This window comes from Orbicella faveolata, unplaced genomic scaffold, assembly GCF_042242905.1.
Source record: "Orbicella faveolata isolate gen_17 unplaced genomic scaffold, um_ofav_v1 contig_1, whole genome shotgun sequence".
Taxonomy (NCBI): domain Eukaryota; kingdom Metazoa; phylum Cnidaria; class Anthozoa; order Scleractinia; family Merulinidae; genus Orbicella; species Orbicella faveolata.
Window position 1 is genome coordinate 22,301,740 of NW_028301536.1, and position 24,621 is coordinate 22,326,360.

Sequence of the window (24,621 nt, forward strand, 5' to 3'; positions counted from 1 at the left end):
AATCAATGTCCTATTGAAAGTTGAATTTCAGTGATAAGTTAATAATAGTGCATAAATGCACTACTATGTCAATTACGAGCTGATTTTTACTTTTCTTAAAAAAATATTTTGATTGAATTCACAAAGCAGCAAAGAACAAAAGTCAATGAGAATACCCACATGAAAACAGACTATGAAGGTGCTAGAGCTTTGAGAACTTCTTCAAGGATTTTTTTTAAGTTGGAAAGCTGGAAAGTTGTGATTGGCTATTGATTTTACTTTTTGACCATAGTTTTCTTGTATTCATGCACTTCACTCCAATTTTGACCCAATTTTGTAGTTCCAAGAAGTAATCAAATTATGAACTCAGGTCTGGGACATTTCGGTTCTCTGTGATGTTCAATTTCAATGATAATGTAGTGGATCACGAAAAACAAAAATTAAAATGAATGGTTTCAGAAAATATCTCTTCACACCCCACAGAGCTTAATAATTTGAAAATCCAAGGTTCATTGAAAATTCTAAGGGTGTGGTTGGTCCCAAAGGCCAAAACTTTTTAAGGTAGATCATTTGTAAAGCAAAAAAATGAATATTTTAGAGGGTTTAAAAGAGGGGGAAGGCTTTAAATCAAGAAATCCCTTTGCATAGGAAGTATGGATACTTATGGAATAGAACATTCTTAGTGTTGTGTATTGTGCATTCTGAGAATTCAACACTTGTAAGAAGACTCTGTAACCCGATCCTCATGTCTACAATGCTGTTTTTTTGTAATTTTTCTAACCTTCAAATTTAAACGAAGAAGTTTTTTGCCAGGGAAAATGGCTAAGTTGATACACTCTTACTAACCCCTTCTCAACTTCCTTGGAGTTTCTGTACCAGAAAATATTTTTGTTTTGTGTTGTTATTGGGCACAATGTAATTGAAGTAAAACATCTACATTTATTTTCACGATGGTTTATTTATAATTTGATACAATTTGTAACCGAGGAAAATAAACGCAACTTACCGGAAGTAGGAGTGAAAGTAACCGGAAGCTTGAGGCGTTACTGAGTGTCGCATGGCCCAGAGTTCTCGTTGAGCGTCTTACGTTACGCCACGTAATCCTGTTTGTCATTGCTGGTTTTCTGTAAACTTTGTCTTGTTTCAAAAATTTCATGATATAAGTGGATTGCTAATTTATTAATAATCATGGATCTGGCAAGCGAGATTCAAACGGATGATTGGCAGTCGACCAGAGAAACTTTACGAGAGAGGAACAAGTACATGTTCTTGAATTCGATGATCAGCGATGTAAGCTTTCTTGTACAAGATTCAACCAAAGATCACGCTGTAAAAGTCGCTTTACCAGCGCACAAGTACGTGCTAGCAATCAGTAGCCCCGTTTTCTTTGCTATGTTTTATGGTGGTATAGCAGAACAAGGAAACCAAATTGAACTACCTGATTGCAACTCGGAGTGCTTGACTGAATTTCTCCGTTTCATCTATTACGACGAACTACATCTCACAGCTAACTCGGTCCTCGGTGTTATGTATTTAGCGAAGAAGTATTTGGTCCTGTCTTTGATGCGGAAGTGTGGTCGATTTCTCGAAGAAAGGATCGATCCCAACAATGTCTTCGAGACGTTGACACAAGCTCGCCAGTTTCGAGAGGAGGAATTGGAGAAGAGATGCTGGTTTATTGTAGATCTGAATACCAGACAGTGCCTGGAATCGCCCAGTTTTCTGGAACTTGATGCAGTAGCTATTAAATCTTTGCTGCGAAGGGAGACTTTGAAGATCGAGGAATCGGAGCTATTTGAGTATTCCATACGTTGGGCTAAAAAACAGTGTCAAGTTGAAGGTTTGGAAGCCTCTGGGGCCAATTTAAGGAAAATCCTTGGTGATACCCTATATTTCCTGCGATTTCCAGTGATGTCACAAAAGAAATTTGCAGAGAACGTTGTGCCTCAAGACATTTTAAGTGATCGTGAGGCTCTAAATGTATTTCTACATTTTAGTACGTCAAATTCAAAGCCTGATGTTGTATTTCCTTGTGTGCCACGCAGTGGAAGGCCCATGCGGCGCTGTACCCGTTACACAGAGGCTCCTGTCCCACACCACTGGTACAGACCCCCAAGTAATGGTACTGGGCGACGTGAGGAGATACTTTCATTCACAGTGACTTCAGAGTCACCTGTGTACATTGCTGGTGGACGGATCTTCACTCGCACTTTTGGTCTTTCAGATGTGGAAAGTAGACGCGACAAAGTTCAGTTATGGATAAGAGAGGAGACTCCTCAGGAAAAAGTTCTTGGATTTACTGAAGGAGAGTATTTGCCAGATAACAATGGAGTTTACAGTGGTGATGGGTTTGATATCAAATTCAGAACTGCTGTACTTGTTAAGAGTGGAGTACGGTACTCCTTACGCTGTGTGATCTTTTTCAGTCAGAGCGTGACATCTAACAAACACTCTCCTAAAAAAGAACTTATGCTCGAACAGATCAAGTTTGCATTTGAAAACTCATACCATGGATCTCACTTTACAGAGGTTTTGTTTTATACTCCCTGGAACACTTAGCAGAACTGGGGTAATGTGACCTACTTTGTCTCCAACCAAAATTATGGGCTATGGCTGTATAACATTGTGTCAGCAAATTAACTTAGTCATAATAAGAAACTACCGTTATTGTCATTTGTTTTTGTGATTTTAGTTACCTGGGACATAGATTGTGGTGTTTCAGGGCTGTAACCTGTAACACCCTAGTGTTACGGGTGAGTATCCCCTTAGCCCTTGATGTTATGGTTGAACTTGCCTATTGTTGATAAAAGTCACCCACAAACCAACAAGGTTGTTATGGGTGTGAAGACCAAGGCAAAAGGTAACTCAAAATGACACCCCTGTGTTTTGATTGATTACAGCTAGACTTCATTGCTCAACTTATCATCATACAGTACGTAGCTTGAAGGTTGGCTGTGATTGATGGATTGTCATCCTCATTTTGCTATAAGCCAGGTTTGATACGTTCAATTGTTACCTAATTTAATGAGCCAGAGTGGCGCATAAGGCCTAAATGTACAACGTTACCTTCAAGTCATAGGAAGCCATAGAGACTGAGGCAAAAAATCTTATTTTTTAGGAAAAATACAAAATTGAAGAATGGGGGCAAATTGTTTCTAGCTGCACCATCAATGATGCATTTGCACAACTAGAGGGGTAGGCCATGTGATTCAGTTTGCAATGGATACAAGTCTGTGCAAGATGACAAGACATTTTTTTTTGTGAGCACAAGATAATCTTAGCCTCTTAGCTTGTAAGAGAAATTGTGACTCCAAGAAGGTGTCACAAAAACTATCAGTCAAAAGAATCATTTTTAGCTTTGAAGCCTTAAGGCACATATTTTATTCATATTTTTGTTGGCACCCTATGAGTTTCACTATATATTCATGTCATGTGTGCTTCCTCTCAAAAGTATATATTGTGATTATTATTTGGCTAAATTCCAGTCAGTTAGCAAGATGTGCATTTTTCTTGCAAGGGCAGATCTAGGGGGAGGGTGCAGGGGGTGTGCACCCCCTGAGATGAAGCCTTCTTCTTCGTATTCGCGTTTAAAGTTTGTTTACCTCATTAGTCTGTTATGCCATTCCTTAGTGGTGCACCCCGTCCTAAGAAAAATCCTGGATCTGCCCCTGTCTTGGTGTCATTCAACACCCTAGGAAGGGTCCACCATTGATAATGAAAGGAAATCACTGTACCACCAACCATACATGTATGATGGGTTACTTACTTTGTTGCAAGTTTTTTTTTTTTTTTCAAATATGGAGTGTAAATTAATAATAATGTAGTGCATTAATGATATGTATTACTACCTCTTAATGGTTCGCTTGCCTATCATGCTAGATGAAAGTTCTTTGTTCTTGACATAAGTAGGTGTACAAATGCATCTTTGCTCTAACAGAATGAATGAATTTTATTTACCCATGTTACTCAGATGAGTTCAAGACTTGTTTTAAAGTGAACGTGACCAATGCAAAAAGAAAGATTTTAAGAAGAAATTATAATTATTTGAACTATATACACAAAATATATGAAAAACTAGGAAGGTATCATTTAATTAACACAAGGTACTTACCACTTAATGTACTACGCAAGGTATAAAAATACCCTGCTTAGTACAACTAATCTGGTAGTAGGCAGTCGGCACATGATTACCTAGAAGTAGTAACACATATAAACATTTAGGATTAGCTAAGTACAAATAAAATATAAATGAATAAAGAACTGAAAATGAATATCTACTTAGTGCAGCTAGTTACAACAAAAATTAATGGTACTGGCAATAAATTTTATTATTAAGTTAGCATGGTGGTGGAGCTAATCTCATGGAATTTTGAGACAGATGCAGGTTGTACAAGGGAGGGGGTAGTGCATTCCAGGTTACTGGGAGAGTGGTGGGAAAGAATGAAAAGTTATGCAAGCTCACTGTAGAGTAGTAGTGGCGAAACATGTCAAACTTAGTGTTTTTATTTCACTTTACATGTAGATGCATTGGTCAAGTGCAGTGGTGTTAATAACGTTCATCAATGTAGATTAGTTCATAGAAAGTGCGACGTACGGATTTTCATTCACGAGTTGCAAAATTTTGGAAAACGAACGAGTGAGAGCAGCGAACAAGCGAGGTTTCCAAAGTTTTGAAACGAGTGAATTAAAATCTGTACTAACTAAGCACTTTTTGTGCTGTAATTTGTTTATTGTATGAGCTTATAGCGGGAATTAAACATATCTTTCAAATCAGGTTTTGTTTTTCCCGATACCATAAGCTTACAGGCAGAAAAACAAAAAAGTCAAGACTGTTCTAAATGACCGAAGAATTCGTAAATACAAAGTGTGAAATCTTTTCGCTTGTCTCTAATCACTGTCACTGTCAGTCATGTAATGGCGGCCCTACGCGCTGTGCGAAGACTCTGTTGACTTACACTGTTTATAGAAATGTTGAATGTTCCTCCTGGAATGTTGTTGGCTTCCTGATGTTAAATTTACTTCCGCAGCTGTTTTTCGAAGGTGAACTAAAACGGGAACCCGAAGCCATATTTTTGAAACACAAACTTCAAGCGGGCGCTAATTTGAAGACTGCGCTTCTCGGAAGCAATTTGAGTGCTTAACTCTGATTGGCTAAGTGATTCTGCTCTGGACGGCGATTGGTTATATTTTTCACATGTGAAGAATGCTGTTCGCGAAGCTGATTGGACGAATCAGATGTATGGGTTATTGACCAAGCTTGTTCGGTCAAGATGGCTGGATATTGGCCTCGTTCTTTTCTTGCGAGTTTATGGACCTCGACTCCGTCTTGGTCCATAAACACGCAAAAAAAGAACTTGGCCAATATCCAGCCATCTTGACCGAACAAGCTTGGTCAATTAAGGATTTATTATATGGCTTTCGGGGAAATTTTTCTTGCGGGACACGGCGGGTAGTCCCGAGCGGGCAAGATAGCTCCATCTTGCCCGCTCGGGTAGCCAATCACAACACAGGATTTGATTCATCTTGCCCGCTCACGGGGCTAGCCAGTAATAAGAGAAAATATAGCATATAGAAATCTGTTTGCAAAGTTTATTCCCTAAAATTCTCGCTATATACACAATAAATAGATGAATTTCATTTACCTTGCAGTGTATACGTTCTGTAGCAATGTTGGGTACTGTTCCAGAACAGATTGGAAATGCACATGTTGGAATTAAATTTCAGAATCATTTTTATTATATGTGCTTTTCCTAGCTGTGATGATGTTTCAGTCCAGGTAGAAAATCAAAAATATGTAGAAATCTTGGAGTTGCTTGGTCTGTAGTTTAACACTATCTATGTACGTATTTCTGACATAAACAACAGTTTACTAGTAACTTGCAATGCTTTCAATTTGCACTAGTTGTTGACCAAATTGACCCCCAAAATATCACTCTTTCCTCTTGTTCCTGGCCTTCTCAGGAATTTGCTTTCTGCCCCGATCGTTTCCACTTTCTTTGGCCTCCCTTTCCCATGAGAGTAAAGTTTGTCAGTTTACCAAGCGTTGTTTATAGTAACAATATAGTGAGTCTCTTACTTGCCTTCCCTAATCCAAACAAAGCTTCTAATTTTTCTCAGTTTTGAAGATCCCTTAATGATTACTTCCTATAATATTCTCATACTTGGTACTGAGTTTGACTAACGCTCTTTGTTTTATAAGAATCCTTTTTTTCTTTTTTTCCCTTTTTTAATATGAGAATAAAACGGTTAAATCAGCGAATTTTAAGAGTATATTAAAAACATGGCCAAAGCTGAGATTTAAAAAGAACATTTTTCTGTGTTGATGGAAAATAAATTCAATAAAATTACTTGTTCTTATTTTACCATTGAAAAGTATGCAAATTCCTTTCCTTTTTTAACAAAACTAGTTAACAAAACGATGAAAGGTATTATACGTACAAGGTAAAGTAATAAGGCACGCGTGCAATGGAACATGACACACATACAGTTGTATTTGATAGTTCAATTCCTGGTCCATCCGTTATATTTAACTTATTTTATTTTTAATTTATTTAACTGAAATCCACGTACTAATTCAATCACTGTATTTTTGTCCGGAAAAAAAAGTTGTTGGGTGGCAAGTCAATGAAAATCTCTCTCATAAGCATCAATTATAGTCTCAAAACTGGTAACCTTACTAACCTCACCACACTCTTGAGTTGTGGCATCCATTTTTTTCTACCAATTTCGTCTTGATTGAAATGTCACGTGACAGGGCCACAATGGTCACGTAAAAGATCAGGGACCCGAAAAACAAAACCAACAACAACAACAAAAACAAAAACCTGCCGTTGCTATTTTCCGGGAGACGTGGTCTGGACCCTACTTTTCCACTCCCCGCCATGAGAGTTACAAGCAACACCGCACATTTTCATTGTTTTTATTAACAAAATATTTTTGAAGAAGATTTTATATTTTTTTTCTTTCAGAATTAGACAGAAACATCTGATGGCGGACTTCTTATCTGTTGGATAAGATGAGTCAGTTGAGCTTTCCCTCAACAAGATGTGAGTTATAAATATAGCGTCCTTATTTTTTTGTACAGTTTTAAAGACTTATTGCTTCAGCTTGGTTTTGAAAAGATCTTTGGAGATAGCATTACATGGTAATCAAGAGTTTCATTCACGTCTTCAGCAGGAGGACAACGTGTTTTCACGGGTGGACGGAACTTTTTGAACTGAACTTCTTTATAAGAAAAACTCTCCTCTGGGCGGGCAAAATAATCCTCGCAGCCGGTCAATTTGCCCAGTGCCCAGCCCTTAATGAAATCCCTGGCCGTAGTAAAGTAAAAAAAATATTTGTCTATGAATGAATGAATGAATTTAGAGTGCTGACATTTGAATACTGTGGAGTTTCAGTTTCCCATTGCTGTTGTTCATTTTGTTGGTGGGGTTACTGAAAACTACGTGCTTTTCCTTTATTTATTCGCCAGGAAAATGTCAACCGATTTGTCTTGGTAATAACTTGATTTGACATTCTAGCCAAAAAGTGTTCTCTCATGAAAGACCCTGTCACTACAGCCATTTAATGGCTACTCCTGTCCTTCAGATAACTGAGCATAATCTGTGATATTTTCTTTCCGTTTGCGGATTCTTGCTGCGACAACGGCGCATCCACTGAGAACAAAAGCCATCAGACATGTGGCTACTGCCGCTGACACAAGATTATACTTGGCAGAATGTTTCTGCGCATGTGCAACCTGTAAGATAGAACAATAATGAAAAACGTCAAGGCAAGGATATAATCTCGTTTTAGTATCACCCAACTAGTGGACTAATGCAAATCCTGCTTTTTGATTGGCTACGCTACTAGCGGATTATTAGTAATAGTCCTCGAGTAGCGAAATTGGCGCAATCGAGCGTGACCCTTTCTTTCGTTTTATTCCCCAATAAATATTTCTTCAACTTGCATTTGCTAACTTTATTATTGCCTTTTTTGTCCGACTAGTTGGATGATACTAAAACAATTGGACCCTTCGCCCTCAAGGGCCACGGGTCAATAGCCCATTCGGCTTCGCCTCATGGGCTATTGACCCGTAGCCCTTGCGGGCTACGGGTCTAATTGCTAAATAGTCTCGCGTGGCCAACGAGACAGTCTCACCACCATTTCGAATCTCTTTGGATTTTATAGAGGAACTGAAACAACTGAATTTATTTTTGTTAGTGAGGAAATTAAACAGTTACCCCACTTCAGTTACGCCCTCTTTTTTATTCCGCAACAACTGAGTGTCATATGAACAAGCACAGCCGACTAGAAATGCACTTTAAGGTTCCGTCCACACTACGCCGGAGAAATCTGAAAACGCAACAATCACCGGACATTTTGGATTTGCGTTTGAGGAAAACTCTGACAGGGTCATCTCACCTTTATTGTAAGGTCATCGTTTTCGAAAATTTCCGTTTTCAAAATGTTTTCCTTCCGAATTAAAACGCGATGCTGGCGTTTTCAAATTCCTCCGGTTTGAAGAGCGTTTTCGGAAAGCTCCGTTTTCGTGACGGATTAGTGTGGTCGGTAGGCCTAACCGTAGAAAGAAAGTTGTGTTTTCAAAGTTCTCCGGCTTAGTGTGGACGGGGCTTAAAAGTCCGGCTTAGCTTATCGCTTTCCCCGTTACTTACTAACCTTTCCCTTGGATGAAGCTTGTTTCTGTAACTCTTCCAGTTCAACAGTATCCGCTCTTCCTTCTGCAGGGATTGTTAGTCTTGCATCGTCGTGTGTGTTTTTGTTTTTCTTATCATCCTCTTCTTTAAAAAACTTCTTTAGATGCGCTTTCTTTTTCGCAGACGCGTTCCCGGAAGTTGAATTATCAGTGGCTCCGCTCCCACTACCCTGATTCGTAGTCTTCCCATGATCCACTGCATCATTGGTAATTTGAGCTCCCTTGGAGGCTGCCGGCAAGAAAACAAAATCATCTAGTTATGAGCTGCATGATGTGGGTTTTCAACCAAGAGAAGATCAAGGTAAAGTACCTGGATCTTCTCTTGTTTTCAATTGATGAACTAACTTGATGAAACATCATTTCTTTGAAAATATATTGATATAAAAACAAAAATCTCTGACACAGTTTAGACACCAGTTTAAAAGATCAAGTTTTCCCATTCCCATTAATAGTGGTACTATGCTTCATAAATGCAAAGGAACCGACTTGCTTGAAAAAAGAAGGACATTTCACCTGCTTGTACGTGAACAGCTTTGTATAATCGCTTTACAAACGCCACCACTGGCTGCCATTTGTTGTTAAGTGCGGGCGCAGTTGCGCAATGATTGGTTGTAAAGCAAGTGACTGAGTAGCAGTTCTTTCCCGCCAAAAACGCGGCCTGGCAGCGATCCAGCTCACAGCATAATAACATACACACTTCCAGGTCAGAAACCTTCCCTAACTTTGTAAAGTTCCCGGATTTGGTGCCATGGAGAAACGTGACGTTGTTCCTGATCTCTCCGGGCTCGCATGACAGGTCACTTGCTTGACTCAAGAAGGAAGGAGACCATCGACTTTTACCTAAAGATAGCAAAATGAATGAAGCTGGGAAATAAACCAGGCGCGAAAACCAATCTAACCTGACAACAGAAAGGAAAGTAGGGCCTTTTCTATCTGATTTGTTTCCAGACTTTTTTGTTCAAAAACAAATCCTGGACTGCTTTTGCGCCAACTGTTATTTGAAAACTTAACTAGACATTCTACCTTGACACTGGGATGCTACTCGTGAAGTCTGGATTTTCGCGCCTCTTCAAGAAGTCCATTGAGCTTTCAATTTTTTGTGGCATTGTTTATCTTTGTTTAAATTTCCCCAACTTTATGACAAAATTAACAAAAATAGAAACATAATTATAAAGGATCACGTTTAATGTCAGTTGGAAAACGAATGGTGTGCGGAAGCAGATGTCCCACGTTTTGAATACCACAGACTCGCGCACGGGTGGACCGTTTTAAGGAGTATTTTGCCTGCAATTTGTTTAATCTGTACTGCTGAACTTTAAAGATATTTACTGTGCGTTTATTGCTTTGTACGCTCCCTGAAGGGACTACCCTGAAATTTTTACCTTTAGATTTTTACTTTTAAATAAAGGTGTCTATCCATCTTAATAAAATTTCTGTGGTGACACTCTTTTTTACTGATCATGACCGTGAAGTAACTGCTTCGTAAGCTTCTTGTTAAGTAAAACGGGGAGAAACACAGTTTGAGAACCAATTGAACGTGTTGTCTCACCTCAAATAAATCAAAAATTTCAATTTCAGCCCAACCCTGAGGTCAAAGATCTTTTCGTTCTTGACCTGTTCACTATGCTGGCGTCAAAGTTAAGTTTACACATGGTACTTAAGTTGACCCACAATTACTCGTTTCATCATCGGAATTACGCCGACAGTGCCATATGACCTCCGTCGGTGAGCGACCATAGGACTTAGTAGGCCTCTGTGAGCGGCTTAAGCGGCCAGAGGACTTAGATAAAGACCCTTAAATTTGAGAAGGAAAGAAAAGAAAGCAGTCGACAATAGCAATGTTTAAAACTGTTAAACAAGCTGTATTCTAATGACATCGTTTCGCAATTGAAATTATTTATCTCCGTCTTGGCGATGGATGAAAGGGCGACAACCTGTTCTTTGCTATTCAATAACTGCGATATACCAGCCGTTCCAAACCGGCTATTAAATGGTTCATGACAAAGGAATACCTCAATGGCATACGAGTTGACGTGAGAAAATTGAAGCAGGGAAGTTTTGTGAGAGGATGTTTCGCAAGAGGATGTTCCGTGTTATATTGAAGGCAATTCACCTGTTCTCTCGCATCTGATAAACCGGGCTTTCATTTATCTGATCCTCGCCGTAACTTAGAACCTCATATCCCAAACAAAATGGTCAAAGTTTCACTGTTAAACATGACATAAGTCTTGAAGGAACTATTAACCTATTATCATAAAGTACCTGTTGCTATTGAACTCCAGGCATGAGAAATGTACTGTGCTAGAATTAGGATGCCAAGTGAAGCCGACTTCATGTTAATGAACAATGATCAAGTGATTTTCATTTTGTCCCTCGTGGCGACTCTATGGAATAGAAGGAGTAAACAACTTGTGGTTAGTCCTGGTACCTAAAGCAGGGCATGTGCACTTAAGCGAATTATTCATTAATGGAACAGTTGATGGCATTATGAAAAGGGAGTAGGTCACGCTATCGGTTAGTCTAATGGTTTGAAGCAAGAGAACTAAAAACACAACTGAAATTACTGGATAGGGTGAGACTTGACACGGATTAACTGAATATTGTGTAATTAAAAAAAGTGCTCTGCAGTGTTCTTGATCATCTTTGTTGTCTCATGGTGTCGGTTCCAGTTAAGTTTCGTTTTCTCAATGAGTCAATGATACGGCTTTTTATTCGTTCTACGTGACCTAACTTCTTCAAAGAATTCAGAATTACCCCACAACCTCGGCCTGGGGTCTCTATGAGTTGGGAAGTAGTTTAGAAATACCGTAACGTTAGTTTGGTTATAGATGTCAAGCGATTTTTTTCAGTTCAGTGAAGTGTGAGTAAGCATGATTCGTAATCCTAGAGGGAGGAGAAGCCACAGATATCAGTGCTGGCGCTTTTAAAACTTCTTTTTCGGTAGTAAGAAGCGACCGGGTGTATTGCTTATTCGACTAGTTGACCAGGTCACCCATAGCTCCGGTGCACGACATTTACAGACAGACCATATCGTTTCAGTCCCTTTTCCATAATTGAGAGCTAACCATAAACAGGCTAACCTGAGCGCTACTCAGGTTAACACTAGTGATTACCAGGCTAACCGGAGCGCTATTTAGGCCTAAATGTAGTCTGTAGTTTGCAGTATGCAAAGGTCTTACAGCGCCTTTTGCACTAACATTTCTCGGGTCCCCATTTATGCTCGTGGATGGAGACGGGCTCTATGAGAATAATGTATCCGAACCAAGAGCACAGAACAAGACAACAACCACGCCTGCCAACTCTTGGCGGGTAAACCCGGACAGCTTGATATGGACCACAACATACTTGTCATTTGGATACCGAGCTGAACTCGTTATCTGGATTGTTTAGTTTAGCGAACAGTGATATTGTAAAATCGAGCGATCGTTTTGGTTTGCTCGTTAATCTGTACTGTGCACCGCTCGTTAAATTGTGGCCAAGATAGATTCGTGAATTTGTTGTTACTGAGATTGTTTAAATTTTCCAACATTGTTAAACTGATTAAAGTAACCAGGAATACCGAAGTCTTAGTGCTTCACTTTCAGCTCGTGGGATGGAACTTTCATAATATGCAATCGTGTATTTAATCTGTTTGTGGACAAGTTCAAACTTGGAATTTATACATGCAGATAACAGGATAAAATAAGGGTTGCAACGGTATTTTCCACTTTATGAAACTGAATCAAAGCGAGAAACTGTTTTCCATCGCACGTACTTAAATAACCGTCCTCTTTGTGCCGTTTTTAAAAGAGCACAGTCAACTTCCCAGCGAATCAAAGAAAAACTTGTCAACTACCGGCTTTTAACTAGGAAAGAACGATACTTTACTTTACCTGATATACGGGTTAGAATATTCCTCCTTGTCTCTGGTCGGACGCGCCCGTAGAAAACGCCCTTTGCATTTATCATCGATGCCATTCCGTTTTCAGTGTTCTTAAGCCAACACCCCTAATAACACTGGCTTCATGTGGCGTGGCTGGGGGGAGGAGAGCTTTCACTGGCTGTCACGTGATGATTTTAGGACATGCACGTTTGGCGGGAAGTGTGGCCACACGCTAAACTACAGGTGCCCCTTTGTCATTTCTTGCTTCCATTTCATCTTTACGTTCGGAGAAGTACAAGCCATGCTTAAGCTTCCAAAACATCGTCATATTTATTAAAGGGGGAACGAATAAACACAAAGCAAACATGAAATCTCGTTTTAAAAAGTACGATTTATTCCCATTTACGACGTTCGCTATACACTTGTTTTACAAACTTAAACCATTGTCAAGATTTCAGACTAATTACAACGTTCAACGCTCATTTCACTGTATGGGTAAAAGATTCGCTTTGTACAACATCACAAGATCTATCTTTTCCATTCTAACCACCTACATGACTAGCAACGCACATCGACAAGACAACAGCTGGTCTCGAAAGTTAAAACACGTTTCATGTAAGAAAATACACATTCTAAAATATTGTACAACGTATAACTACAATATAACTGACTAAACCTAGCCTGATTTGGATTACTGGCGCGTTTCTGTTTTCTTTTTTACCATAAAACATGTTAGTAATCGCTAAGTCCATATCCTTCGTTCAATTCAATTTCAAAGCGAGAAGAATAATGGGCTAAATTGTCTGTGGCATTACTTCTGAGTGATTCAACTCTTGTCCTGAGTGTTTTTGTTTATAAAGTACGAAACGTTTTTCGCAAAGCTAACAAGAATTTACAATCTGTATTAATTGTTTTAGCTCAAAGTGAGATTTAATTTCGTTAAAGATAACAATTCTTGACTTGGCTCTCTCCCAAAAACAAGCTCTCGACTTAAAAGGGGTGGAGCCGACGAACAATGCTAGTTCCTTATTTGGAGAATGAAGTCATGTGACATCATGGCGCGTCTGGCTGTGGGTCATCTATGAGGTCATACGCTGCGCGTGCTCTGTGAGCAAGGATTCTTTTGGTAGCGAACGCAATGGAGGCGGTTCCCACAATGGCGCCGGCTACACCACACCCGATGGCCACAGCTAGGCCAGAACTGGATGCTTTGCCTGTTGGGATCTGAGAAGATGAAATCGCTGTATTAGTCCCAATGCAATAAAACACAGCTTCCACTTCCTAAAATTTATGAAGCATAACTGACGAAACGTTTCAAGTTCAGATCAATTTCTTACAATTTGTGCACAGGTTTTTCAAAGCGAAACATCGAACCATCGTATGAAGTTATACACGAACGCACTTATGAAAGCCAACATGGAAGCTTTTGTTTAAAAGAACATTATAAACTGAGCTCCATACCTTGCTCCTAACTTGCTTTCCTGTTCCTAAATCATCTTCACTCTCTTGTCCTGCAATAAAAAAAGACATCGATCACTGTAACGCTCACAGTCTTATTTACACTGGGTCCAACGCACAGTCACGTTGTTGTTTGTCAAATCTTCGAAAACGTGCTATTAAAGGATTCCTGAGTCTTGCTGTCCAAACACGAAGTAAAGTATGTCACATTTGAACCTAGTGACTGACCTAACTCCCAAAGAGTTTCTCCAAGACTCGCCAAGAGTTCAGTAGTTAGAGGTCCCAACAAGTGTCTAGGAGGTCATGAGTTTGACTCCTGTCGAGGAATCAGGCTTTTTTCTTTGTCCAAAACTCGAAACAAATGAACTTTTCATCCTTATCAAGAAGTAAAGTGGTACAGTCGCTGGCTTGCCAACAACAATTTTGGTACTTTGCTCCTGTCTTTTCTCTTCTCGAGTGAGCATTCTAGCAAGTTGGTCGAACTTCTACTTTAGCGCTCTTTTTAGAGCTATGAAGCGTAATAAAATCAAACTCTGTTGTTGTTATCTTTAGCCAAGAATCCATTGCTAATGTCGGCCAATGCTTACATGATGATCACTGCCGAAATCTGCCCATTTACTTGAGTCACGCAACATACATACCTGGTTCGTAATAGCAGTAGTAAATCTTAAGATTAAATGGGTCCTCACTGGGCCCATAAGGATGTGACCCGCCCGCTGCATCAGTATTGCCCTGATCATCGTCATCAAATTTGATAAACTCGCTTGTGACTTTGGTTCCCGCCACTTTCTGACACTGCGCTGAATCGTACGTGAGCAGATAGAAAGGCTTTAGCGCGGGAAGCTGGATTGGATTGTTAACATTTCCTTTTGTACTACAGCAGTAGTTTATTGTTGTGTGAGATTTTTCGTAGACTCCATCGGGTAAGTCTCCGAAGTGTTTATCTTTGTAGTCTATTTCTGACTGTTCATCGTCCCAGCGGATGAAACCTTCTTTAAGCCCACTAGGACACATCCCTAAAGATAGAAACAACAACAAAAAAGTAGACAGAACTCTTAATTCGTTCTTTAGATATAGCTATCCCACTTGTTTGGAGCTCTGTCTGTCTGTCTGTCTGTCTGTCTGTCTGTGTGTCTGTGCTTGCCTGCCTTCCGACCTGCTCGTCTGCAAGCGTGGCTGTCTGTCTGTCTGTCTGTCTGTCTGTCTGTGTGTCTGTGTTTGCCTGCCTTCCGACCTGTCCGTCTGCAAGCGTGGCTTTCTGTTTGTCTGTCTGTCTGTGTTTGGCTACCTGCCAGCCTTCTCAAATTCGACTGAGTTATTTCTAAAAATCAGTCCCTACACACCGAATTGAATAGTTGTGGTATGCAGTTCTCGGTCTCTTACCTTTCTTGTAGAGGCAGTATTTTCCCTCTGGCCAAATTTCACTGCCAGTGTTGCCATTGTTACCAACTTTCAGGCAGAATTTCTGTTGAATGCCATGGGCTGAGAAATTCCCGGGCATGTGGAAAATGTTTGACCGCTGGTTCTCATTATTGTCGTCCTCTGTGTCGTGATAAGTCCAGCCTGATTTCCAATCAGTGATTCCGTCTGATGGACAGCCTGTGTCAGGCATGGGCAGGCCATACGTACCACCCGGCCATTGAACTAAAAAAAAGACGCCGTAAGGGGTGAACCATTTGACTTTAGAGGGGGGCGGTGGTGGTGATTTGGTACAGGCACATTAAGCTTCTGGTTTTTTAAGCCTTTTATGCACAAGGAAATGTTTTTTCACGGTACGTGTGTATTCATGATATTTTCTCTCCACGTAACATGCTTTTTTCAGCTCACTGAACGTGCGTAGGTTTTCAGGAAGTGGTCGCGTGCATGAGCTCTGTTTTGTTACGAATACGCCTGCAGGATATTTTTATTTTTCAAAATCACCCATCCCCGCCTCCTCAAAAGTCAGATGGTCTAGCCCTAGGTAAATATCACTACTTCAGACAAACACATGGTGGTGACAGGCCTATCTCTGTGGCGAACACAATCAGTCCCTTATCCTCCTGTCCTGTGTGTTTGGTTGTGTTTTTTTACAATGATAAGGGAATTTTGGAAGTGTTCACTACCGAGGCTAAGAAGTCAAACAGCTCCTGCGGAGCAGAATATATATTTTGGCGACTATGTGAGAATTTAGAAATACCCTCTCCCTCTTCCTTTCACTACACTTTATTTTTTAACATTACTGTATTCGCATCGTCAAGTGGACAAACTAAAAATACAAACACAAGAATGTAGTAATTAATGGTCCGCACCTTGGACCATATCACTCAGTGCAGGTACAGAACTCACCTTCAGCTTTCACAGCAGCCAGGAATGCGGCCAACAGCACAAGGCACCAGCACCTCATGTCTTCCCGTGTTCTTATCTCCTGTCAATCACTTATCTGAATACAACATAACAATTTTCGTCTTATAAACTACTTCCTTTAACTTTGTAAAAACCATACACGCTGTGCGTTAAGTTCAATAGAATGAGTACTATTTCAGTTATGTTCTTCAATCTTTATCGTAGGTTTCCAGGTTACAAAAAAGCTGTGATTTTTGCAACTGCTAAAATATAATCGGCAGACGCAAAATATTTTATCCGTGTCTGTTTAAGCATCGATAAAATAAGCAGTGGTAAACACCGTACGCTTTTATGCACGTTATTCTTATTACTATCCGTGGTATTCTATTTACATCAATTTAAAGACTTCCACAAAACCACGTTATTTTTAATACACAAATATACTTCGAGACTCGTTCTGGTCCATTTTCTACTCAAAGATATCTTTTTGTGACATTTTAGCAAATTTAAGAAATTTTTGTTTGTCTATCCACTCGACCATTGAGAGTAACCGAGCACGTGGAAAAACACGATCATACTAGCCGTCTGTAAGGACCGAGTGAGGTATTCTTGCACACAAGATCGACCTAAATTTGACCAGTTATTTGACTGAGCCAAACTTAAATTTTTTGTCCGTGTTTTTTGAAAAACTCGTTCTCTCTGCGTTGTTTAAAGTGATTGCCACCCGCCCATCAAAACAGTACTTTTTACGGACGATTTCTTCCGAAACGATTCTGTTAAGTTAAAAACCAGCAATATAACTGAAGAGTAAAAAGTGTCTGAACTTAATTATGGAAATGTCCCACACTTTCTAGCTTTGTAAAGCTTAGAATGTACTCCTAAGCCATTGTGTTTGATTGGTACGTTTTTCTTCAAATGTGAAACCTCGATTTTTGGTTTTTACTTGACAACCTGTATCACAAAACGTACGCAGAACTCCGGAGCAAAGCGCTGTCGATTTAAGAAGTAATAATTTCAACAACTACGCTAATATTATTTAAGGAGACTAATTAATTACAGTTGGATTTTAAAAACTTACCAAGAAAATTCACTTCCACCATATTGATCCCGGAGAGAAGACACATGACGTCATGGGATAAATTTATATTGTTTGTACCGGGTTAACGCGCTGACCGTACACGCCTTCTGCACCAGCCAATCAGAGACAAGAATAGGGTGGTAAAGTTCCAGGTAAATCGCATCACTACATGCCTCGTACGTGAGATAATGGCGCGAAACATTTCCCGCTCTTTTGCAAACGAAAAGTCAAAATTCGGGATGGGTGAGAAGATTGACTGCTTTTTAAGGGAGAAAGTAACGTGAAATTGCCAGAAGACGAGAAGAACTTCGTTTATCTAGCTAAATATTGTTCTCCGAAATCAGTTTCTGACGAGGTTTAGTTCGTTATAACAAACAAATAGATTGACAGATATGTTTAAGACCCGATTGAGGGGAACACCCAGACGAGCAAAAAAAACATCCTGCTTATCAACAACACGGTGCGTTTAGTTTGTTTGAAAATGCGAAGCAAGAACGAAGAGGATTCTTAAGGAAAGCATTTATAATTTTCCTGTTTATCACTGGTACCCGCGCTCTTCAAGTAACGAAACATCAATGAGGACGCGCGGCAGGTTGTGGACTGGATCCGATTTTAAAGACTGAAGCTTAATGGCGACGACGATTGTGAACAAAAAATGAAAAACGGCAAAACTGAATGAGAGGATAACAAAGTTTATCTTACATATAATCAGTTCTTCTAAATACTGCGGATTACTTGCGTTTCTCCTTAGTTTGTTATGACAACAAATTAATCATTTTGGATGGTATAAGGTAGCAACACAAAATAGCATGGAGAATGGTTGTTTTGTATCCAAATTGCATAACAAAATTGACGACTTGTCTTGCGATGTGAAATACTTCTCATTATAAAAAGCATTACGTCGTTTTTATTAAAGCGCCGTTTCCTGAAATCGAAATGTAAGTGGAGATATTATACGTTACAGCACTACTGTACTAACTGGGGAAACAATAAGTCTTGCCTAGTTACTAGGCCTCAATATTTCGCCGCGGTCAACTTCACCGAAATCAATTGACCGCGAGGGCCTAGGAGAAAGCCGTACAGGAACTAGGCAACAATGTCTAGAAACAAATAGAGTAAATAGAACTAAAGGATTGTTATTTTTTATCGCAGCTGAAGTGTATGATGTATTGAGCCAAACAGAATACGTAATATAACATTCAACCTATAACAAGTTGCTAATTATATTTAAACGAGATCATGGAACGGCCTGAGATACCACGACACTTTTAACACTATGTTCTGTTTTAGTAATTTTATCCCTAGCGGTGTTTTTCGCTTACAAGTGAAGAAATCCAAATAACGATCATTTTGGTTTAATCAAATCACTTCTGATTGGCCAAAAATAACAGCTACTTTGCGCTGATTGGTTAGAGCGCGGCAGAACGACTGACAATACGACCTACTTTGCAAGAAAAGGGAAGGAATAATACAGTGCAAAGGTTAACTTACTGATCCTTTCTCTGTCAAAGAAAAAACTTGCAGGATTTGTCTTCCACGTAAACATTTTTTCCCAGTATTCCCGACTCAGTGCAAAGTGCAGTTATCAAGAGCTGCGTGTTTCGGAAGAGATAAAAATCAACAGCTAAAACAATTACAATTTAGAGAGGAAATACACACAGGATTTAATGTTAGACCAAATCGTACTTACAGTTTGATATCTGATAGGCTATAGCGCAGCCCGGCTAACTAGAGATCTGAAAATCCCTATAGCGAAAAGTGACGTAGCCGTCGTTGCCAATGTGTTCAATATCGTGGCTGAAGATGAACTCATACGGCATGACACTCGACCCTTTTGTCCTAAACTGCGTGTTTTTTTTAACGTTAACAGCCATTGCTACCACCTCCAAATTTTTCTTACATTAAACAGTGCAATACGATAACAGGTTACATAGAGAAAATAGTGACTTTTTATAGTTTCTCCGGATGGTCATATAGGAACACCAAACTCATCAGACACTCTGTTGAGCTCATCTTGTGCCCAGTGTTTTCTCTCTGTGATCTCTTCTAATTCCTTTTCCAATGAGTTACGCTTGTAACTTAGCGCCGCAATCTTCCTTTGCGCCAGCTCTGCTTTAATCTCGGATTCTCTGTAGCAGTCTTTAAGATCTTTTATTTTCTCATTCAACGCCAGTTCTTCATGTTCGCTCATTCCTGTTCGTGGATTGGACTGCAACTCTTCGATGTTCTTGTTGACCTCTGACAATTTGGCGGCGAGCTGTCCTTCTAGTTGTCCTAGTCGCTCGCAGCGTTTCTCTGCGAGTTTTTTCTGCAGCTCAACTGATTTAATTCTTCTCCTGGCTTCATCCAACTTGGACTCGTTTAAGGCCACCGTTTCTTTAACAGTTTTCAGTTTCTCGTGTAATTTGTCCTGCTGAGAGCTGATTTGATCTTCCTCTGTAGACAGGCTAGTCATGACTTCTGCATTCTTTCTCAAAGTCTCGTGCGTTGACCACAACTGTCCTTGAACTTCCTGCAAACGAGAAGCGATTCTCTTCATCTCAACTTCAGTCGTCGTTGCATGACGACTCAATGAAGCAGCCGTAACTTCCGCGCTATCAATTCGACTATTAACTTCATTTAAGCTCTCCTTAAAAGACTCACTTCTAGCTTCGGCTAGATCCAAGCGAGCTTTCAGTTCCTCGAATTTTTGCTGTAATTTTTCAGCCATGGTTTTGGCCGTAATTTTGTTAAAACGGAGGTTCGTGACGAACCGCGCGAGATGATGACGTCACAGTCGCTGCTAGAATGTAACATATCAATTATGTCAGCTTCAGTTGGATAATTTCCAATTAGAGTTTGAAACACATTTCAGATAGATTTGTTGCTAGGGACTTCCTGAGTATATTTTTTTTAACTATGACTCATTATCAAATTATGATCGAATTAAAATATATTGAAATCGAGTACAAAGTATCGTCACATTTGACATCCGAAGAAAATGGAAGCTTGTGAGTGTATTGTAAAGTACTGCACTCTTTCTGACGATCTTGCCTTACTATTTCGAACGTAACGGCTTACCACATTCAACAAGACCCATAACTGCGTGTACTCGGGCTTCTCTTATGGAAATAAACTTGGTTTACATAAACAACTTGATATATATCTGGCGATAGTTCGCCAGTGCCTGAGACAAATACAAACTCCGTTTTTCTTGTGGCTGTTTATCGCTCTAGAAATACTTTGGGTGATGGGTTAATCATATACATCTGAACGTGATTCAATATTAAAATGAAAAACAACAGTAACTTTAAGTCACAACTGTTAACAATAGGGACTCTGATAGTCATAATGTTCAATATTACGTTCAGAGGAAAAGCTATGCAGGCTTCTTTCGTCTAATCAGTAGTAATGTCTTTAAGGGTTTAATATATGCTTTCGCTATAGACAGAGCTTTATAATGGAAGGATGGAGCTAAATCGAATCATTACGGTTTATAGCTAATCTGTGACACGTTAATGAATCAATTATATACCTTGCGCACGCGCGGTATATTCTCTCACTCCTTGTGCACGCGCAGAAGACATCAGAGGGCGATTTGCGTCAGGAAGAAAAAAAAATCCCGTTCCCATTTTTAATCCCGGGCTTTCCTATGGTAGCCCGAGTAATAAGACTAGATCTTTTGGATGAAACGGAGAATTCCATACTCATTCAGCCAATCAACGGCACGCATATGCATATGTTAGGTCTCCAATTAATGTTTCGCATATAACGACTCAACACGTGGTTAATCTCAATCTTTTTGAATGCCTATAACGATCACTAAGTTAATAATCAATTTGAAGGTAATAGAGGTAAATTACCCGCCGTAGAGAATCAAGAAAGCCAAGAGAAAATGAAGATCATGGTCTCTTGGGGAAAGCTCAGACACGTTTTGAGGATTAGCCCTTCGTGGAAACTTTCTGCTGCAAGGAAGGCTAACACTCAAAACATCAGCTTGCCCAACCTCTGAATTGCTACCGACAAAACAAAACAAATTCTCCAGAGAGTAACAGCTTTGTTAGATACATACATGCACACTTTTTTCAAGACACAAACTTAAGAAAAGTTTACAAAAGTATATCTCGAGGTTAGTCCTACCACGATACAAAAAAAGACTCCCTTAATTTATACAAGAAAAGTGCCATAATAAACAATAAATAAATGAATTATGCAGTGAGAGATAAAACTTCGAATTTGAAGGTGGGATTTCAACTTGGATTTGCAAATGTTAAAAGCTTTAGCTTTCCATTTCATCCCTTTGTTCCATTAGATAACTACCCTAATGATTGAAAAAGGAACATTGATAACAAGTCGATCATTCTCGCAGGTTTAATGTTACGTGTTCAGGTTCGCACACAAAACGTTTCGAAACATCGACGATGTGAGATTCTCAGGGGGGGGGGTGGTGGTACTCCCTTATATGGGCTATATAGGTATGTGCGGCCCAAAGGGTAGGGTTTTCCAGCCGTTTTGGTCATAAATAGGGTATCGATTTTGGCCGGCCATTTTGGTTATAAAGTGGGTATGGTTTTAGCACTCTAGGCTTGAATTGGGTATGTTTCTTAGAAGAAGCTAGCTACGTTTTCATCATTATCAATAAGACCGTCAACAAAAGCCCTTCATAACTTATGTTAAGGGTAACTGTGTCAGCCGCAACGGTTATAAATAGGCTATCGAATTTTTGGTCAGGTCATAAATAGGGTAACAAAAAACGCAGATTTTGACCATAAATAGGGTAGGGGTTTTGCGAAGTGGGCCGCACTCCCCCACCCAACTTTTCTAGAAGTACCCCCGGGGGTGAGATTACTTACTTATAGTTCAGTATACTTTTATTCTTCACTGGCCATGCCAGAAACAACTGGGAACTTAGCAACCGCTTTCTGCACTATGACCTCTGAGACGCGGCTAGGTAGCCACCCGGAGCTATATGATTAGTTGAAGGTTTCCAAGGGTGATCATTAGCCAATCATAGCCACTGTTGGCTAGCAAATCTTAGTGCTCGATTTCCCCAGAGTTTCTAGAATGAAGAATTATGTTCATAACCTTCTGCTTGTGACCCACGATATCATGTTTTAAACAGACTGTGTGGTTCTTGTACCGTGGTCATGACTCAGCGTTTTAGGAATGGCGGTTCATTCACATATTTAATACGCCTCTTAATTTGTGTTGTTTTCGTGAGACATTTGCGATAAAGTATGTCTGAGTTCACTGAGCCACTGGGGTGAACCAACCCAACCGCTATCTGGATTGGTCCTTGGCAGTCCCGAGGTCAAGGTTCAACTCCTCGACTGCGTTGTGTAAATAATTTGGCTCAAATAGCCAACTGGTCGGCCCGTTCCAGTTGTTCTTATTAGTTCTTAATAATGTTTTATTTGCATTATTTGTTTATTCATTTACGGTGTCCCCAAAGTACAACAGTGCTAAATACATTTCACTTAAAAAAGTAATTTTTAATTTTTTTTTATTTCAGATACACCTATTTAGCTATAACGTTTCCTCCAACATTGCTCTGGTCCCAAAGGCTTTCTTTCTTCTTTCTTTCAACCTAAGTGAAATTTAATCTACAAAGCTTTTGACGTTTCTTTGTTGCAGTTTTTCTGTCGCTCATTCCTTTGATTCAACATCTGTGGATCAAAGTAACCCTTTCCTAAGGGCACAATAATACTTCACTTGTGAAGCTGTAACGATTTGCAGTTATTGACTAGGTGGGAGGGCCGGATGAGGAAACATTTGGCTCGAGTCAAGCTATATGCCGACTCTTCCTGCCCAGTGGGACTTCCTTCCTAGAGAGCTACGTCAGCGCTCCTTATACGGTGGTATGATAAAAAGGAACAAGAAATAGGTTCCGACGGTGTTTCCTTATTCCTGCGAAAGACCGTTGATAAGAAAAAGTAAAATGCTGTTTCAGTAGATGTCAGGCTGTTAATTATTATATATGTGGATTGACAACTCCTCTCCGAAGTTTGGGACACCCCCAAAGAATTTCTCTTTGCCTTCTTCAAAACAATTACAAGCTGTAGTTCAGACGCGGCAACTTTATCTTGCATCACGTGGTAAGGTCGTCTATGCCACGTGATCGGCTTTTGTCACGCGCTACAGATTAACGTGCCACATAACGACCAGTCAAGCTCTTGAATGTGAGTTATTTCGTAGGACTGATGTCCGCCTAATCAATCAGTGGAACTGTTGTGTGCTCGGGTTAGGCCTTCCTTAAGAGGTTCCTGTTTAGCGTACAGTTGGTTCACCTCGGATATTGTTATTCTGGATTGTACGCTTGTCTGATAGTTTTCCTCTGTTCCAATCATTTACATCAGTACTAGTCTCTTCTTTGATCGTCTAGATCTTTCTTTTGTGCTATTTAAGCGCGTGTATTTTTGTTTAAGTTCTCTGCATTGCCGGAAAAGTCCATTTTATAGTCTTCCATCAACGTTAATCTTCTTTGTAGATATTAATCTGTAGGAAACAGCCCTAATTAGTAGATCGAAGGCGCGTTTTTTTTTTATCCGGAAGGAAACTGAATTTCGTAAAGAAGCATAAGTAATGTGAGTAATTTACGTCTCCTTGCATTAGTGGAAAGTTGCTTTCTAAGAACATTAATGTCACGTCTACTTATTTCAAAACTATCGAGCGAAGACTTTTTTTGCCGAAAATGTAATCTATCTATTTCTACTGAAAACACAAGTTGATTCATGAAATACGCGCGATACGCCAGTGGTCTGCATCCAGATACTCTATTTTACTTGCTGCGCTGGACAAGCAACTGAGGAATTGAAGAAAATAATGGACATCTTTGCGAAGACTAACTTGCCGCCAGTCAAGCCAGAAAATCGGCTTTGTTTAGATAATTAAAAAGTGCCTATTACGGTGCTAAAGAGTAATTTGCCAAAACGGAAAAAAACATTACACTAAGAGGCAGCTTGATCTTTTAGCTTCCAGTTTCATGCCTGCATTAGCAAACAAGTCAAAAAACTTTGAATTTGAATTATTTTCGGAGCTTCTTTTTTAGCTACTCTAACGGCGTTTCGGTAATACATACTCTCCTGAAAAAATCGATTTTCTTTATATAAAACGATGAGAAGTCAAAGACTACTGCAAGGCTGTCACAGTCGTATATTTATACAATATTGGCTGGCCAGACCAGCCTCGGCTTCAGGTTTAGATGTTACTTATTTATACGTTACTCGTTTCTAAGTTCCTTACTCAAAA

General features: G+C 39.7%; 4 protein-coding genes across 5 annotated transcripts; 1 reads left to right on the plus strand and 3 right to left on the minus strand.

Moving 5' to 3' along the window:
• The first annotated feature begins 31 nt into the window (after positions 1 to 31).
• Positions 32 to 4,855, plus strand: LOC110066206 (BTB/POZ domain-containing protein 6-like). Its single transcript, XM_089295849.1, has one exon. It carries the CDS (start codon positions 1,168 to 1,170, stop codon positions 2,536 to 2,538), a length of 1,371 nt encoding a protein of 456 aa, XP_089151975.1. The 5' UTR covers positions 32 to 1,167; the 3' UTR covers positions 2,539 to 4,855.
• Positions 4,856 to 6,183: 1,328 nt separating this feature from the next.
• Positions 6,184 to 12,770, minus strand: LOC110066219 (uncharacterized). Of its 2 annotated transcripts, XM_089295866.1 has the most exons (5): positions 12,547 to 12,770; positions 10,937 to 11,058; positions 9,188 to 9,514; positions 8,638 to 8,903; positions 6,184 to 7,717 (listed from the first exon to the last, which is right to left on the minus strand). In XM_089295866.1, the coding sequence occupies exons 2-5, from the start codon at positions 11,007 to 11,009 to the stop codon at positions 7,550 to 7,552; spliced, it is 834 nt and encodes a 277-aa protein (XP_089151992.1). In that variant the 5' UTR covers positions 11,010 to 11,058; positions 12,547 to 12,770; the 3' UTR covers positions 6,184 to 7,549. The 2 variants fall into 2 exon arrangements, with proteins under 2 accessions (XP_089151992.1, XP_020629088.1); XM_020773429.2 differs by lacking the exon at positions 12,547 to 12,770 and having other exon boundaries at positions 10,937 to 11,145.
• A 139-nt stretch (positions 12,771 to 12,909) lies between these two features.
• Positions 12,910 to 17,478, minus strand: LOC110066218 (uncharacterized). The gene is made up of 6 exons (XM_020773428.2): positions 17,395 to 17,478; positions 16,320 to 16,413; positions 15,378 to 15,638; positions 14,636 to 15,010; positions 13,998 to 14,047; positions 12,910 to 13,760 (listed from the first exon to the last, which is right to left on the minus strand). Exons 2-6 carry the CDS (start codon positions 16,375 to 16,377, stop codon positions 13,590 to 13,592), a joined length of 915 nt encoding a protein of 304 aa, XP_020629087.2. The 5' UTR covers positions 16,378 to 16,413; positions 17,395 to 17,478; the 3' UTR covers positions 12,910 to 13,589.
• Positions 17,479 to 18,992: 1,514 nt separating this feature from the next.
• On the minus strand, positions 18,993 to 20,149 carry LOC110066220 (uncharacterized). The gene has a single exon (XM_020773430.2). The coding sequence runs from the start codon at positions 20,102 to 20,104 to the stop codon at positions 19,364 to 19,366; it is 741 nt and encodes a 246-aa protein (XP_020629089.1). The 5' UTR covers positions 20,105 to 20,149; the 3' UTR covers positions 18,993 to 19,363.
• Positions 20,150 to 24,621: the final 4,472 nt, after the last annotated feature.

Bases quoted from the DNA above. Each gene is read 5' to 3' on its own strand.
- LOC110066206 (XM_089295849.1), top strand. From the start codon at position 1,168: ATGGATCTGGCAAGCGAGATTCAAACGGATGATTGGCAGTCGACCAGA.
- LOC110066220 (XM_020773430.2), bottom strand. From the start codon at position 20,104: ATGGCTGAAAAATTACAGCAAAAATTCGAGGAACTGAAAGCTCGCTTG.
- LOC110066219 (XM_089295866.1), bottom strand. From the start codon at position 11,009: ATGAAGTCGGCTTCACTTGGCATCCTAATTCTAGCACAGTACATTTCT. The intron at 8,904-9,187 runs GTGAAATGTCCT...TCTTGCCGGCAG, and splicing joins AGCTGTTCACGTACAAGCAG to CCTCCAAGGGAGCTCAAATT. The intron at 7,718-8,637 runs GTTAGTAAGTAA...TCTATCTTACAG, and splicing joins AAGCTTCATCCAAGGGAAAG to GTTGCACATGCGCAGAAACA.
- LOC110066218 (XM_020773428.2), bottom strand. From the start codon at position 16,377: ATGAGGTGCTGGTGCCTTGTGCTGTTGGCCGCATTCCTGGCTGCTGTG. The intron at 15,639-16,319 runs GTGAGTTCTGTA...TCTTTTTTTTAG, and splicing joins GGCTGCTGTGAAAGCTGAAG to TTCAATGGCCGGGTGGTACG. The intron at 15,011-15,377 runs GTAAGAGACCGA...TTCTATCTTTAG, and splicing joins ATACTGCCTCTACAAGAAAG to GGATGTGTCCTAGTGGGCTT.